The sequence below is a fragment of the Pleurodeles waltl genome, chromosome 3_1 (assembly GCF_031143425.1).
Source record: "Pleurodeles waltl isolate 20211129_DDA chromosome 3_1, aPleWal1.hap1.20221129, whole genome shotgun sequence".
Classification (NCBI taxonomy): domain Eukaryota; kingdom Metazoa; phylum Chordata; class Amphibia; order Caudata; family Salamandridae; genus Pleurodeles; species Pleurodeles waltl.
Window position 1 is genome coordinate 78,110,112 of NC_090440.1, and position 17,948 is coordinate 78,128,059.

General features: G+C 46.4%; 1 protein-coding gene across 2 annotated transcripts in view; it reads left to right on the forward strand.

Annotated features, from left to right (window-relative positions):
- ABTB2 (ankyrin repeat and BTB domain containing 2) overlaps window positions 1-7,753 on the forward strand; it is a 343,614-nt gene extending 335,861 nt beyond the window's left edge. For both annotated transcript variants that reach the window (XM_069221851.1, XM_069221850.1), the window contains 2 exons: window positions 2,034-2,147; window positions 5,868-7,753. In XM_069221851.1, coding sequence (XP_069077952.1) covers window positions 2,034-2,147; window positions 5,868-6,065 — 312 coding nt within the window. In that variant the 3' untranslated portion in view covers window positions 6,066-7,753. The remainder of the gene's footprint in view (window positions 1-2,033; window positions 2,148-5,867) is intronic.
- Window positions 7,754-17,948: the final 10,195 nt, after the last annotated feature.

A 17,948-nucleotide genomic window follows, 5' to 3' on the forward strand; every position in this document is an offset into this window, starting at 1 on the left:
TAAGTCACTTTTTTTTATTTTCCATGGGAGGGTGATGTAGTATCAGTGTTTGATTATATGTGGTGCTGGACTCAGTACTGTTACTTTTTGGCAGTAATAGCTTACAATCATAAATTTGCCCCCCCCCCCCCCCCCATTTTTCCAGGATTGGAGACATGAAAGTCAAGTCTCCACTTTTGTGTAACTTAACATGCAGATTTGGTTAACAGCTAAAGGTATTTAAGTTACTCTGAAGTGTAAGAGTAAACTTACACACGTAAATCACTCACAAGTTTTAAGATACCTTTGTAAATAGCCCTCTAGTACTGCAATTATTCTATGCACTACTGAAGTTGAGAAAAACGAATGCTTGATCCATTCTGCTTTTAAAACATTCTCTGTTGTTTTTGTCAAATGTGTATATTGGATTAATACAATGATGGGTTTAGATCTTTTAGCTGCGGAGAGCTACCTTCCTTTTGTGTGAATTAGTCAACCCATTTACAAGATAGAGAACTTCCTTTCCTTGTGGTTACTCACACCTCTGACCTCTTGTTTTTCTTTTGATTTAGTATTTATCTACAATTTTCAGAATTGTCCCACACCATACCTTGAGTCCCAGTCTTGACCCTCACCCACTCACTCCTCATTTTGTTAGTTAGCCTACTGAAGATTGATCACCGTGGCTTCTGGGACCCTTCATTCCTTCCTTGTGCAATAGGATGGTACCCCGATCACCCCTGTTATGACTTCGCCACCCTCCCTTCAGTGCGCTTCATCAAACCACTTTTCTTTTCTTTATTCTCTGACAATTTCCCTTAGTCAAATCTCTGAGAAATAGTTGCTCTTTCCCAGGATCTGACAAATATACTCAAGTTAATTAATATAATCTTTAACGCTATTTTGCTCTTTCTGCTTATACACACAGGCCCAGATTTACAAAGAAATCAGACGTGTGAACAGGAGAGAGCAGAACAGCGCCATATCTACTACGATATGGCCCTGTTCATCGCTCTGTCTCTTCTCTGGCGCACTTTAAGGTGCTACGCGCCAGGACAGTCACTGTTGCCTTAGTGCAAGTGTGTCTGCGTTGCGGTAAGCATGTTTTGTGAAGGAAGGTGTTCCTTCCTAAACAAAATCTATGCTTTAATCCATTTCTGTTTATGTATGTGTGTTGTAGAATGCAGCACACATGCAAAGAGGGAAAAACAAGGAGAAACAAACATATGTCACCTAATTATGCCTGCCTCAGGAAGGTGCAGGAGCTTGGCGCAAATCCCTGTGCTTTGCAGATCCTTTGAGATTTGTGTACCCGCAGGTGGTTGCAGGTGAATGCCCAGGTACTACCCATGGAATGCCTCTTTGAGGCAAATTAACACAAGGCTGCGCATTGCACAGCTTTCCATTACCTTTGGTTACAATTCAACACAATTTGCACTTTATGTCAGTTTTGCGTAAAAAAAAAAATGCATTTTAACCATATTGGACTGGGTGAAAAGAAAGATGTGTGTGTGATGATTTCAGTTGTGGTGAAGTGAACTGGAAAGGCCTCTGTTGAAATGTCTTCTCAGAACTGAATCCTGGAGATGTTTTTCCTACTGCAGTCATGAAATTCTCAACTTTTACATGCAGGAACACTAATGTTGTTTACTTTTGGAGGCCATTTTATTGAACCTCCTTTAAGTTGGTGTGCTTCAGCCCTGCCCCATCCCCTGAGGGTTAGAAGAATGACAACGTTACAAATAAATAAATAATAAAAAAATAAAAAATAAATATATATATATATATATATATATATATATATATATATATAGTTCTTTTTTTGTGTTAAAAAAATAACTGAAATGATTGAATAAACATGACCTCTATTGATTGTAATGAAAGAAAACACATCTATTGGTAGTGTGCTCATGCAGTGGGGGATCCACATCACTGCATAAGGTGATATGTAGGAGACAGGCTACAAGTGTATAATGAGCAAGAAGACGGGTTATTTTCTCTGTTGAAGCTCTTTCAGATTCTAACAGGCTTCCTCTGGTCTTGTTTCTTCGCAGCTACTCTCCGCGGCCAGCCTTTTTCAGCTGGATGCCCTGCAGAGGCACTGTGAGATCCGCTGCGCGCACACCATCACAACGGAGACCGCAGTGCACGTCTACAAATACGCCAAGGTAATGAGGCAGCCTTATGTGTGCGAGGGAACACACACATCACAGCCTTAACCTCCTCCCAGGCCTTCCAAGACTCATTTATATTCAATTCAAACCAGAAATATTTGTAGGGCTGTAAGATGTTGCGTCTAGTGGTGAGAAACGTACATTTAAAAACCTGCGGTCACAAGGGTTTCTTTATCCTGAAGAAGGGCTCCTCATCATGGTGCATTAGGGCAGGAACGCTCTGAGTGGTGACACCAACGTGTTGTCAGCTAAACCCTGGAACATGCCGGAGAATGGTATTGGTTTTCTCAGATAGTTGCGCGCGGATACCTCATGGATCAGACCAATTACTGCAGACACTGAGGGTGACCAGACCACTTATTATGAAATCTAAGTTTCATCTTCCTGAGCTAACTTGAAAATAAAAAAACAATGAGGATGAGTCAAGAGAACCGACTTCAAAACAGACCAACAGAGACATAGGCCCATATTTATACTTTTTTAGCGCCAGATTTGTGTCATGTTTTGATGCAAAAGTGGTGCTAACTTACGAAATACAATTGTAGTTTGTAAGTTAGCGCCGCTTTTGGGTCAAAAAGCAGCGCAAATGCAGCGTTAAAAAAAGTATAAATACTGGCCATAATTTTGCCATGATTCTGTAAGCCACTAGGGGCATATTTACTTACAGTTAACGCAACGCAGCAAAACAAGTTGCTGCGTGAATGGGAGAGAGATGAAAAATGCCATAGCTACTAAGATACAATGCTTTCCAACACTCTTACTACGTTGGCACACTTGAGGCTGCTATCACCAACGCAGGGCCCCTCTCACACCATATCACAAGGGGTGCCTGCTAACAGGAAATCCTTAGAGACATTTTCCTCTTTCTGTGTGTGCTGCAGAATGCATCACAAGTTGGGAAGGAGAAATAACAAGGACAAATAAAGATATTTTTCCTTGTTTCACCTCATTTGGTAATGCGTATCATTTTGGCACATTCCCAGGTTCAAACCTCTTTGTAAACCTGGAATTGTTCCAACATGCATGGGATGGGAATACCCATGCTCCAACGATGCAACTTTATAAATATGACAGAAACCTTTGCTTTGTCCCAGCCGCACCTTGCTTGATGCATGGACAACGCAAAAGCTTCATAATTATGAGCCTAATTGTCTAACTCAACATAATTAAGTTCTAACATAAACAAACAACTATTGTGCATCCTTTCCCCATACAATGAAATTCAACAAAGATATGGATTTTGGTATCCTCGCAGCCAGCCTCAACCAGATCCCCTGATACTTGGGTCACGTAATGTCTCCCTGGACCCCCAACATTAGTACCCTAGCTTCCATAAGGACTTACAATGTCATGACTTGGGACATTACTTGGGTCAGTTTGGACCAATATTCCTGTATACAGTATATGAAAGAATGTAACCTCCTCAATACAGCCCCTTAGGCACAATGGTGTCCGCTCTTCCTATCTTGAGTAATAGTGTCCCTGGGTAGTTTGACCAGTGCAGTATGTTAAATTGCCAGAAATTAGATTGTCCTTAAAACCGTAATTGGCTATCACCTCTGAAAGCCTGGCAGGGATAGGTAGATTTAGTCTAGGCCTGGGTGGAGCTTGTGGAGTTTCATTCAGCTGCGTTACAGAAAGATTTGATGCGATTCCACTGAGTACCATGAGTGGGCAGAATTGGGCACGTTGCGCTGCTCGCTATGATTTTTAGCACCAGGAGCTTCTTCTGTGCTTTAAAATCAGACCGAACTACGCCCCGCAGCACGGCTGAGGGCGCTGCTTCTTTCTGCCACTCAAGTAGATTTTCCACTCGAGTTGCAGCGTTCTCAACGTGAATGGTTGCGACCTGCCACAACCACCCACTTTGAGAAATCTCGTCGAGAGGCGTTCTAATGCCGGAAAATTGTGCCAGGGGACGCAGTTCTCACTCACCAACTTAACTTTGGCGAGCCCCACACAAGAAAAAACTCCACCACATTGCAGTTGGCGGAGTTTTGCCAGAACTCTGCTCCCCAAGTGAAGCACGGAGTGGGCAAAAGTCCATGAACTCTGCTGGCAGAGCAGAATTTTTCACCCACCCTTAATTTAGTCACATGACAACACAACACAGTTGACTTCATCTGAGCCCTGTCAGCTTCACGCAGCTACGCATCTTTCCAGAAGTATCTCGATTGTGGTCACGCCCACCTCTGTGAGCGATTCAGGTCAAAGTTTATGGGGATTTGGCGCAGGGCTTTCTGCACTGCCTTATGGCAAAGTGAAAGGGCAGAAATGCACCATATCATTTCAGCAGCCTGGTGCCAACACAGGCACCCATGGTACATGGGTGTCTGCATTGTAGGCAGGATTGCTTTTGTGCATGAAGGGGCACCTTTGTGCACAAAAACAATCCTGGGAGGCGTTTGCCTCTTTCTATGTGTGCTGCAGAATACAGCGCACACAGAAATAGGAAAAAATTAGGAGAAATGAAGATAATAACAATAAGAATAAGGTCCTTGTAAATCTGGGATGCATCAAAATGTGTGTTGTGTGGGAACATCCACTGCAATGCCAAGGGAACACCTCGTTGATGCAGAGTAAGGCAACGTGTGAATTGTGCTGCCTTGACTTATTCCATATCTATGAGGCCATTTAAAGCCACGCAAAGTGGCTTTGCGTGGCCTCACAGATATTTTTGAGAGGTTTGCGCTGCCGCTGAATCAGTAAAAGTGACGCAACAGCAGCAGAAGCCTCTCATAAATATGCTCGTCAGTGGCCCCAGCATCCCAGCATCCAAAATAAAGTTGAAGTACTGAATATGACTTCCAAGTACAGAGGTGCATTGCCCACATAGCAGGTATATTAAGAGTGTGTGACTTCAATAGTTACACTTTATAATTGAACGTTTTTCAGAACAGTTTTGATAATAGTGCTAAAAACCCAGGGCCATATTTTACAACTACTCATGCCACACAATGCAACAAGCCACCTTGCAGAGTTGTGCTGCATAAAAAAGCGTGGGAAGGAATTTTAGAGTATATGGCACATTCCTGCTCCCTGCCTGCTCTGGTGCACAAACCGTTGCCTGGTACCAACGCAGACACCCTTGCGTCATGTTGCAATGGGGGGTCTGCATTGTAGGCAGAACTTTGCTCTGTGCGGGAAGAGACACCATCCTGCACAAAAACAATCCTCGGAGATATGTTCTTCCTTCCACGTGGGCTGCAGAATGCAGCACACTTAGAGGAAACAGCGAGGAGATATAATAATATTTCTCCTCGTTGCACCAGGCGTACAATTCTGAAAAACTTCCATGTCTACCAGTTTTGGTAAATCTGGGAATGTGTCAAAATCTATAGGTGAATGCGTGGGAACACCCACACTCCACCCATGGAACACCGCCCTGTTGCAGAGTAACACAAGCCAGTGATTTGGGCTACCTTGTGTTACTCTAGATTTATCAAGCCATGAGGGGCCACCCAAGGTGGCCCTGCGTGGCTTGGTAAATCTTATTTTAGGTTTTGCATCACCCTTACGTGGCACAGGGTGATGCAAAATGTTTCATAAATTTGGCCCCCAGTTTTATAAAAACTTTCTTCCCTAGTAAAATTCAGTTGTATGGGTCTCGAGTCACTGCCTCCGAACCAGAGTGCTTGGGTTTTAGTTGGAGGTGCAATGCAGGTCACCTTTCAGATTAGCAAGAGACTGACTTGTTTGTTTCTTCTTTTCTAGATTCACAACGCCCCAGAACTGGCTCTCTTCTGCGAGGGATACTTTCTGAAGCACATGAGCACTTTGCTGGAGCAGGACTCCTTTAGGCAACTTATCTATGGCCGAAACAGTAGGGTGCAGGGGCTGGACACCTTGCAGGACCTGCAGCGAACCCTGGCCACCCGAATGCACTCCATTTACATCACCTCCAGAGTGTGAGCTTCCTGCAAGAAGGCCGTAAGAGCCAGCCTCGTGTTGACCAGGTGATCCGTGGCAACGGTGACCTCCACGTCCTGTTTATGGCCGATTGGCTGGTGAATCTACCGACATCCTCTGATGCACTAATCGAGTGGATCTCTTTCACTGGCCCTTTGATGGGATGTTTGAAACTATAGGATGAAAAAAGCAAACAGGATGTTGATCTCTTTTGCACAGTCTTGGTGACGTAGAAGCACTACACATGGACACTGGCGCTTCACTGAAAAATGAGGAGTTCCAAAACATTTTAAGAACCTCAAATTCAAGTCTGAGAAAAGTTGAAAAACTACACATTAAGATAAATAATTTTCAGCTACTAGGATTTTTGGGGCAATTATCAAATGGTTGACAGCAGTTCCAAGGTACTTATTTATATGAAGATGGACAGAATGAGAGCTTGTTGTCACATCAGAACATAGGAAGGATGTTGAAAGTGTGAGCTGTACAGTAATGTCCTCTCATTGCTGTGAGCCATGTTACTTCTCTTGGACTGGTCCTATCAGCATGGAACTGGGATTCCTGTAAACATGTTTTATAAAGTGTGGAATGCCTCAGTGGCTTGGCACAGGGTTGGAGATTCCCACTTGAACTCCACTCCAGGACACTGATGGCCAAAAGCTACATCCATCTTCCTGACCTCTGGGGATCTAACAGAAATTTCATCACAACAGGGACTTCATGAAACTCGTTGGCAAGGAAGCCAAGGACTGAATAAGCACAGAGTGTGATGTACATGCCAATTGACATCTCGGTTTAGAGTTGATGGTTGCAAGGAAGCTTGCATCAGTGCTGTATATTCTGATGTGTCCAAGTGGTTAATTGCAGATTTAGCTTTCAAGAAGCTGCCATATGCGTTTCATAACTGTTAGAGATTTTACAAGCAGCAGGGCAGTGTCCAAACAACAGCTACGTTAAGTGGAGGCAACGTGCCATTCACCCCAACCTTTCGGAGGAGAGAGTGGCACAAAATATAGTCCCCACCTTCTCTAACAGGACATTAATACATAGATGATTTTATACTCTACACCAAACATGGCTGCCGCTTGGCTCTACCCACAAGTACAGTCTAGTGTTTGATGTCTATCAGAGGCCCAGTCATCTACAATGAACATCACATTAGCAAGTGATCTGCAAATTTTACAACTTCGAGCACAGTGTCAAGCTTGGTCAGTCTCAAGGGCACATATGATCTCATGGCAGTCTCATACCTAGAAATTATGATTTTTCTGCTAGACTAGTACATTTTGGTTCATAATTATCATATCTCCTCTCTGAGGTCCTTGCAAACTCTGCTTTTGGGCAAAAAAGTTAAAATCTCACTGTATGTTTCATTTCACATTTTACAATGGCTTCTTTGATCACAGACAAAAACTTTAACCTTAAATTCACCGTTTGCGCATAATTTTCAGACGTGATGGGACTCACAGACCTGTGAGGCTTTATTGGCACACAGCAAAGACGAAGTACTGAGACAAAGTGCATTATCGACTTGAATTAAGCGTAACTCAGTATCCAAAGTACAACAGCACCTATCAGATTAATTTAAAAAAAGGAATATTTTCCATTTTATGTGGAAAAAAATGTAAATATTAAATTCTTTCTTTTGTGTAAGAGTATTGACCAAATAAACAGATTTACAAATGTTCCAGAACCACCGTCGTTCTTTTGCATGAAGGCGTGGCAGATGGGATAGAGGGAGCGGGCCTATGTTCAAAAAGTGAGTCTCATTGTAGCTCTACACATGAAAATTCATAATTCTAACATCGACTGCTTCAGACAGCAGTAGCTTGCACTGGTAATTGTAACCCGCCCACCTTAAAGCCCCACCCTTCTCTGTCCATTGGCGGTGTCCACTTCCTATCTGAACATATTCATGAGGGGGAGGAGTACAAACGGCTGCAGTGCCCTCTCAGGTTAAAGAGGGACACTCGTTATGGCATCGTGCCCTGGTTCCCACAGGAAGGCCCACAAGCGGCACACCTGGGTTGTCGTACAGGAGAGTTCACCCCTTTTAGAAAGAGTGTGTGCCGTGCAGGGTGCCCTATGTGAAGTATCCCCAATACATACATGCCAACACTTTAAAGAAGGCAAGTGGGAGATTAAAAATAAATAAATAAATAGTCTGGATAATGTATTTTCCGCTCAGACTTATATTGAAGCAGACACAATCTTCCTAAATCAGGTCTATTGGTATGAATGGTGACAGACAATTAGCATTTCATTTTTGGCAATTTATTAACATAGCAGAAACAAAAACAGAGTTGTAAACTTTTGTATGCCTTATGTAAAAATTAAATGTTGACGCCTGTCACAGATTCTAATCTCCCCCTCAAGAATTAAGGACAAAACATTAACCTTTGCTGTCAGAGGTCATTTTTGAAGGGGGGAGATTGGAGCATGTATGACAGATATCAACATTTTATTTTTGGCAGTTTTGAAAAACTCCGAATCAAGATTCTGCATGCAGCAATCGGGAGGCGGAAGTCTAGCTTTGAAGCGGGAGTCTCCCTCCTGAATCGGGAGGGTTGGCATGTATGGCAATAATCAACTTTTCTGACGGTTCTGCACATGATTGTGCAACAGGAAATGTCATAAACATTGTCTCCTTTAGGTGATCGTGGACAAGATATTGGTGTGTCTAACAACTTTTTGGGAAGGTCCTATAATGTGGGTTTAATGCCCTCTTTAAAAGGGAGAAATACATTAGTCATTCTTTTAGGTGGAATGATGCTCACACTGACCTTCTAGACGATCTGTCATCACTTTACATCTCATTCCGGATTCTTAAACTCCCCCTTTGGGGTTTATTTTCTCTGAAACAAAAAATGTTTGCTGAAAAAGTGCTTTAAACATAGTGCCGCAAGGCAAATTTCACTGCTGTGGTGGCGGTTCCATCACAATAGAGAGATCCCCATCCCCAAAGCAGACAGATATCGGCTGCTAAGGCCTAAAGAAGGCCCAAAGTTGCTATCACGTCACAATAATAAAAACACGCATTGGCAAAGTCAGTATGTATTACTTTTGTGATCTATTGACTTTTTGGCTGCGTATCATCAGTGTAAGGCAATGACATGAACATATTGTTTATTCGGACATCCAAGATTGTGGACGCCATTTGGTTCCATATATAAAAAAAAGAAACATTAATAGTGTGAAAGCACTTTTTGTACTGAGGTGAGCCACAGCAGCAAATTGCATCTCCCAGACCATCCCAAAAAAATAAATAGAATGAATACAAAAATGTTACAGACTGTGAGGCGTTCGATGAGCAATGAAGGAGTGACTATGGGGAAGCAACAGGGAGTGAGCATGGGCAAAGGAGGGGCAGGGGTGCTTGTGGCTGGGCTGGGGGAGGCCCAAAAAATAAATATAACAGACGGGTGGGTGGAGAAAGCAGTGGAGGAGCTTGGAGGGGACCAATGAGGCAGCAGCACGGAGCGCACAGGGTGGGTGTGTGGGGGAGAATGGCAGCACAAGAGAGAGAGAGACCGATAAAAGAAAAAGTAGTTCCCTAAACGTGAGTAGTGGAAGCATACAAGTCAGCCCATCAAAAAGATGGTAAAGAGGCTACACTCCAGGTGATGGACAAACACAAAAAGGGAAAGGCAAGTCATCGAGTAAGAAGCAAGCAAATAAGTGTGACAAAGTCAACCAATGTTAAGCAGTGGGCTAAGTCCATTGTATGTTTTTGGTGTGGTTCACAAGGCTTTCGCTTATAACTGAAAGCTTGAAAGTAGGCAAGATCTAAAATTAAAACAGAAAACATAACGCTGAACTATTAAATACAAAGGACATGACTAGAAACGCTCATATGAACTCTCTAGAATAGACTGAACTGAGGACAGTCCCACTTGGCAGGTCCGAACTCATTTAAATTATATTGCACAGCTGAAAAGCAAGAAGGCAGACAATAAACCTACAAAAAGTCATTAACACACCAATGACAAACATATTCATAATATAACGAGCTTAAAGTTTCTAACACCACAATCAGACACCAGAACTAATTCAAAACTGACCAATATTAAAAGCATGCTGTTACACTCGCAATCAGCACACACAAACATCACTGAAGTAGCAGATCTCATTACAACAGCCAACTACACATTGTTCAATTCTAAGGGCCTCATTTTGAGTTTTCGGACGGAAAATCACAACTCTGGTTTACTGCCCGCTGGCCCAATTAAGAGTTTTCGTAATCGAGTCGGCGGCAAGGTTGCAGTGTGTCGGGTGCAGCAGCACCCGTTGTGCTTTACACTGCCCGTAATTCAGGCAGTGATAAGTGCGACGGGGGTGTCTATGGGGGCACCTGGCACCCCATCTCTGCCAGCTTTTGCATAGCAGTGGGACTGCAATGCAAAAGCCAGTAGAGAGGCGACTCGTAATCCCTAGGGCAGCGCTGTCCTGGTGGATTAAGACTGGCGGCAACCTGGCGGTGCCGCAGTTGGACCGTGGCGGCTCCGGCAGGGTCTTAATGTGGAAGCCGGACTGCTGCTTTGGCGGCGGTCCAACCTCGACTGCGGCTCTGGCGGTCTCATGACCGCCAGGGTCGTAATGAGGGCCTAAATGTCAGCTGATAGAAGTCTTTCATACCTTAAACTGATTAATTAGAGAAAACTACTGTAGGAAGTTGGCTCTGTATGTGCTATTTCAAAGTAAGGAATAGCATGCACAGAGTCCAAGGGTTCCCCTTAGAGGTAAAATAGTGGTAAAAATAGATAATACTAATGCTCTATTTTGTGGTAGTGTGGTCGAGCAGTAGGCTTATCCAAGGAGTAGTGTTAAGCATTTGTTGTACATACACATAGACAATAAATGAGGTACACACACTCAGAGACAAATCCAGCCAATAGGTTTTGTTATAGAAAAATATATTTTCTTAGTTTATTTTAAGAACCACAGGTTCAAATTTAACATGTAATATCTTGTTTGAAAGGTATTGCAGGTAAGTACATTAGGAACTTTGAATCATTTCAATTGCATGTATACTTTTCAAGTTATTCACAAATAGCTATTTCAAAAGTGGACACAGTGCAATTTTCACAGTTCCTGGGGGAGGTAAGTTTTTGTTAGTTTTACCAGGTAAGTAAGACACTTACAGGGTTCAGTTCTTGGTCCCAGGTAGCCCACCGTTGGGGGCTCAGAGCAACCCCAAAGTCACCACACCAGCAGCTCAGGGCCGGTCAGGTGCAGAGTTCAAAGTGGTGCCCAAAACGCATAGGCTAGAATGGAGAGAAGGGGGTGCCCCGGTTCCGGTCTGCTTGCAGGTAAGTACCCGCGTCTTCGGAGGGCAGACCAGGGGGGTTTTGTAGGGCACCGGGGGGGACACAAGCCCACACAGAAATTTCACCCTCAGCGGCGCGGGGGCGGCCGGGTGCAGTGTAGAAACAAGCGTCGGGTTTGCAATGTTAGTCTATGAGGGATCAACGGATCTCTTCAGCGCTGCAGGCAGGCAAGGGGGGGCTTCCTCGGGGAAACCTCCACTTGGGCAAGGGAGAGGGACTCCTGGGGGTCACTTCTCCAGTGAAAGTCCGGTCCTTCAGGTCCTGGGGGCTGCGGGTGCAGGGTCTTTTCCAGGCGTCGGGACTTAGGTTTCAGAGAGTCGCGGTCAGGGGAAGCCTCGGGATTCCCTCTGCAGGCGGCGCTGTGGGGGCTCAGGGGGGACAGGTTTTGGTACTCACAGTCGGAGAGTAGTCCGGGGGTCCTCCCTGAGGTGTTGGTTCTCCACCAGCCGAGTCGGGGTCGCCGGGTGCAGTGTTGCAAGTCTCACGCTTCTTGCGGGGAGTTGCAGGGTTCTTTAAAGCTGCTTCTTGAAATACTAAATTTAAGGGCGTGTTTAGGTCTGGGGGGTTAGTAGCCAATGGCTACTAGCCCTGAGGGTGGGTACACCCTCTTTGTGCCTCCTCCCAAGGGGTCACAATCCTAACCCTATTGGGGGAATCCTCCATCTGCAAGATGGAGGATTTCTAAAAGTTAGAGTCACCTCAGCTCAGGACACCTTAGGGGCTGTCCTGACTGGCCAGTGACTCCTCCTTGTTGCTTTCTTTGTTCCCTCCAGCCTTGCCGCCAAAAGTGGGGGCCGTGGCCGGAGGGGGCGGGCAACTCCACTAAGCTGGAGTGCCCTGCTGGGCTGTGACAAAAGGGGTGAGCCTTTGAGGCTCACCGCCAGGTGTCACAGCTCCTGCCTGGGGGAGGTGTTAGCATCTCCACCCAGTGCAGGCTTTGTTACTGGCCTCAGAGTGACAAAGGCACTCTCCCCATGGGGCCAGCAACATGTCTCTAGTGTGGCAGGCTGCTGGAACTAGTCAGCCTACACAGACAGTCGGTTAAGTTTCAGGGGGCACCTCTAAGGTGCCCTCTGGGGTGTATTTTGCAATAAAATGTACACTGGCATCAGTGTGCATTTATTGTGCCGAGAAGTCAATAGGCTACTAGGTTCTCTTCCTGTAAAGTATGGCATCTGGCTATCGCAGAATTTGCCATTCTGCCCACTTTCAACATGGCAGAACCCCTCTCAGTCTCAAGAGCTTGGCAGCCCACTCTTAGGGTGTGGCTACCTGAGGGCTACACATTCACAGAAAAAACAGTTTGGCAACTGGGTTCCCCTCTCTGTCCCCGCTGCTATCCTGTGCACCTACACAAATGGGCAGCCCCTCCTATGTGTGCTTGCTACCTTCACATCAAAGGCAGCAACACCTTCAAAGCTCGCCTTTTAGGCTAACACCCTGTGTGACTTCCTGCCTGGAGGGCGTAACACCTCCTCCATTGACAGGCCTCCATTGTTATCTTTCCTGGGAGGCGTTCACATGTCTCCCCAGGAGGGCAGAAGGCTGTCTCATGGATAGTCCTTGTGTGCAACCGTAAGTGGGCACTAGAAATCTTAGGCAACCAAAGTGGCAACTTCTAAAGTTTCACTTTACCCACAAGTGACATTAAATTGCATTTAACCATTAAATAGGATTTAATGCACTGATTCTTTTGATACCTCACAGTACCAACTTTAGCAGTCCCATTCAGAAGTCAGCAGGGCTGAGATGTCAGCCTGTAACTCTGTACTTGCCAAACAGGCAATTAGCCTTTCCATAATAAAAAACATACATTTAGGGTTTTTACTTTAAATGTAAATGTGATTAGCAGGGTTCAGGATATTTCAGAGTAATTACACTGAAACCTAGTAGTCAAAATGAGGGCAAAATGTGGGAGTAAATGTGAAAAAAGCCTGTTTACTAGCAGGGGCCGAGACAACAAGGACAAAGAAAGGAGGGTGGGGTCAAGCCAACACAGACAAGGGAGGGAGGCTGGGGTCAAGCAGCCAACACCACCAAGGAAGGAGGGCGAGGACAGGCAGCTAACACAAACAAGGGAAGGAGGGTGAAGACAAGACAAAACAAACAAGTGTGGGAGGGTGGGGACAAACCAACACAAACAAGGGAGGGAGGATGACGACAAGCCAACATAAACAAGGGAGGGAGGGTGAAGACATGACAAAACAAACAAGTGTGGGAGGGTGGTCAAAGAGCGTGTATTCAGCAAAGCGCACTTACGTTTTCCTGATATAAAAGCCTAGGGCTAGCAATTTGAGACTGTTAGCAAATCCCACTTGACAAAGAGGGAAGGACCACATTGAGGCCCTGAAACGTAAGATCACAGGAGTAACATCTTCCCATGGCCCGGCCTTGTGTGGGCGGGTCCATGCTGTCATGCGCCTTAAGTAGGTGCCGTACGACTAACAGCCCAACAACTAGCCCAGTGACTGCAAAGATGGAGGTCTGCTAATTAGGCAGGCTGGAAATAGAAAGTGATGTTGACACCCCGTCCACACAACGGGGACCGGAGGGTGCTGAACACACCAACAAAGAAAACACATCTCACCCCCAAACAGTCCCAAAATGGCAAGGTCAGTTAACATTCACAAGATTTTATAAACAAAATATAACTGTTGTAGCAGAAGTAATTACTAAGTTTAGGGAGCCAGGGTCCACTGAAAAAGGGAGGGATGGTGTGGACAAGCCAACATGTGCAAGGGAGGTAGGGCAGGGACGGGACGGGACAACCCAATAATATGCAAGGGAGAAAGGGCGGGGACAAGCAACACGGGCAAGGGAGCAAGGGCGGGAACAAGCCAACACGAGCAGGGGAGGGAGGGCGGGGAGAAGCCAACACGAGCAGGGGAGGCAGGGTGGGGACAAGCCAACATGTGCAAGGGAGGTAGGGTGGGGACAAGCCAACATGTGCATGGGAGCAAGTGCGGGGACAAGCAACACGGGCAGGGGAGCAAGGGTGGGGACAAGCCACCATGAGCAGGGGGAGACGGAGGTCGGGGACAAGAAAACACGGACAAAGCACAGAAGGAGGGAGAGTGGGTGGCTGCAAGCAAACACACAGGGGAAGAATACGGAGGGGTGCTGGGACGAGTACATGAGGGAAACAGTTGAAAAAGGCAGACTCTAGTAGATTGCTTAAATCCAAAGAGAAATGTAGCACCTTAAAAAATTGAACAGTGGAAGGACATAAGTAATGAGTTCATGCTCCACACAAGGGACAAACACACAAAGTGGAGGAATGTCTACGGCAGCTGACCAATAAGGAGCAAGCAAATGAGTGATAATGATACCAAACAATGGTAAGCAATGGGCAGTCTCTAAGTCCAGTGATAGAAAACAAAGGCACACATTTATAAGAACATGACGCAGCATAGCACCGCAACCCAGCTTGCTGCACCATTAGAAAAGTGTACTTTCCTCTGTGCTGGCACACAATTGACTGCATAGTGCCAACGCAAGCATCCATGGTGCAAGGGTGCCTGTACAGCAGGGATCATTGTTTTTGTGCAAGATGAGACACATTCCTCATTCATGGCTTTTTCCTCCTTCTGTGTGTGCTATAGAGTGTACCACACATAGAAAGAGCAGAAAACGAGGAGAAATAAAGTTTTTTTTCCTCATGGCGTCACTTTTACACCAGCATAGGAATCTGACGCATTCCCAGGTTTACGAAACTTTGTCAATCTGGGATTGCGTCAGATTCCATGGGTGTTGCATGGGAACGCCCACAGCAGCACTCATGGAATGCCCCTTTCATGCAGAGTTATGCGTAAAAGGGGGCCTGTAAGGAAATGCCTCCTTGGCATGGTTACCCCCTGACTTTTTGCCTTTGCTGATGCTATGTTTTGAATTGAAAGTGTGCTGAGGCCTGCTAACCAGGCCCCAGCACCAGTGTTCTGTCCCTAACCTGTACTTTTGTTTTACACAATTGGCACACCCTGGCATCCAGGTAAGTCCCTTGTAATTGGTACCCCTGGTACCAAGGGCCCTGATGCCAGGGAAGGTCTCTAAGGGCTGCAGCATAGCTTATGCCACCCTGGGGACCCCTCACTCAGCACAGACACACTGCTTGCCAGCTTGTGTGTGCTGGTGAGGACAAAACGAGTAAGTCGACATGGCACTCCCCTCAGGGTGCCATGCCAACCTCACACTGCCTATGCAGTATAGGTAAGACACCCCTCTAGCAGGCCTTACAGCCCTAAGGCAGGGTGCACTATACCATAGGTGAGGGCACCAGTGCATGAGCACTGTGCCCCTACAGTGTCTAAGCAAAACCTTAGACATTGTAAGTGCAGGGTAGCCATAAGAGTATATGGTCTGGGAGTCTGTCAAACACGAACTCCACAGCACCATAATGGCTACACTGAAAACTGGGAAGTTTGGTATCAAACTTCTCAGCACAATAAATGCACACTGATGCCAGTGTACATTTTATTGCAAAATACACCCCAGAGGGCACCTTAGAGGTGCCCCCTGAAACCTTAACCAACGACCCGTGTAGGCTGACTGGTTTTAGCAGCCTGCCACACTCGAGACATGTTGCTGGCCACATGGGGAGAGTGCCTTTGTCACTCTGTGGCCAGTAACAAAGCCTGCACTGGGTGGAGATGCTATCACCTCCCCCAGGCAGGAGCTGTAACACCTGGCGGTGAGCCTCAAAGGCTCGCCCCCTTTGTTCCAGCACCACAGGGCACTCCAGCTAGTGGAGTTGCCCGCCCCCTCCGGCCACGGCCCCACTTTTGGCGGCAAGGCCGGGGGAATTAATGAGAAAAACAAGGAGGAGTCACTGGCCAGTCAGGACAGCCCCTAAGGTGTCCTGAGCTGAAGTGACTCTAACTTTTAGAAATCCTCCATCTTGCAGATGGAGGATTCCCCCAATAGGGATAGGAATGTGACCCCCTCCCCTTGGGAGGAGGCACAAAGAGGGTGTACCCACCCTCAGGGCTAGTAGCCATTGGCTACTAACCCCCCAGACCTAAACACGCCCTTAAATTTAGTATTTAAGGGCTCCCCTGAACCTAAGAATTTAGATTCCTGCAACTTACAGAAGAAGAGGACTGCTGAGCTGAAAACCCATGCAGAAGAAGAAAGAAGACACCAACTGCTTTGGCCCCAGTCCTACCGGCCTGTCTCCTGCCTTCAGAAGAAAACTGCTCCAGCTACGCTTTCCCTGGGACCAGCGACCTCTGAATCCTCAGAGGACTGCCCTGCTTCTAAGAGACCAAGAAACTCCCGAGAACAGCGGCCCTGTTCAACAAAGACTGCAACTTTGTATCCAGAAGAGCAGATTTAAAGACCCCTGCAATCCCCGCAAGAAGCGTGAGACTTGCAACACTGCACCCGGCGACCCCGACTCGACTGGTGGAGAACCAACACCTCAGGGAGGACCCTCCGGCGACTCCGAGACTGTGAGTAACCAAAGTTGCCCCCCCTGAGCCCCCACAGCGACGCCTGCAGAGGGAATCCCGAGGCTCCCCCTGACCGCGACTGCCTGACTCTAAAATCCCGACGGCTGGAAAAGACCCTGCACCCGCAGCCCCCAGCACCTGAAGGATCGGAACTTCAGTGCAGGAGTGACCCCCAGGAGGCCCTCTCCCTTGCCCAGGTGGTGGCTACCCCGAGGAGCCCCCCCCTTGCCTGCCTGCACCGCTGAAGAGACCCCTTGGTCTCTCATTGAAATCCATTGGAAACCCGACGCGTGTTTGCACACTGCACCCGGCCGCCCCAGTGCCGCTGAGGGTGTACTTTTTGTGTGAGCTTGTGTCCCCCCCGGTGCCCCACAAAACCCCCCTGGTCTGCCCTCCGAAGACGCGGGTACTTACCTGCTGGCACACTGGAACCGGGGCACCCCCTTCTCTCCATTGAAGCCTATGCGTTTTGGGCACCACTTTGAACTCTGCACATGACCGGCCCTGAGCTGCTGGTGTGGTAACTTTGGGGTTGCTCTGAACCCCCAACGGTGGGCTACCTTGGACCCCAATTTGAACCCTGTAGGTGGTTTACTTACCTGCAAGAACTAACATTATTTTACCTCCCCCAGGAACTGTGAAAATTGCACTGTGTCCACTTTTCAAACAGCTAAATGTGTTTTATGTAAAAAGTATATACGCTATTGTGATTATTCAAAGTTCCCAAAGTACGTACCTGCAATACCTTTCAAATGAGATATTACATGTAGAATTTGAACCTGTGGTTCTTAAAATAAACTAAGAAAATATATTTTTCTATAACAAAACCTATTGGCCTGGAATTGTCTCTGAGTGTGTGTTCCTCATTTATTGCCTGTGTGTATGTACAACAAATGCTTAACACTACTCCTTTGATAAGCCTACTGCTCGACCACACTACCACAAAATAGAGCATTAGTATTATCTCTTTTTGCCACTATCTTACCTCTAAGGGGAACCCTTGGACTCTGTTCATACTATTCCTTACTTTGAAATAGTGCATACAGAGCCAACTTCCTACATTGGTGGATCAGCGGTGGGGTACAAGACTTTACATTTGCTGGACTACTCAG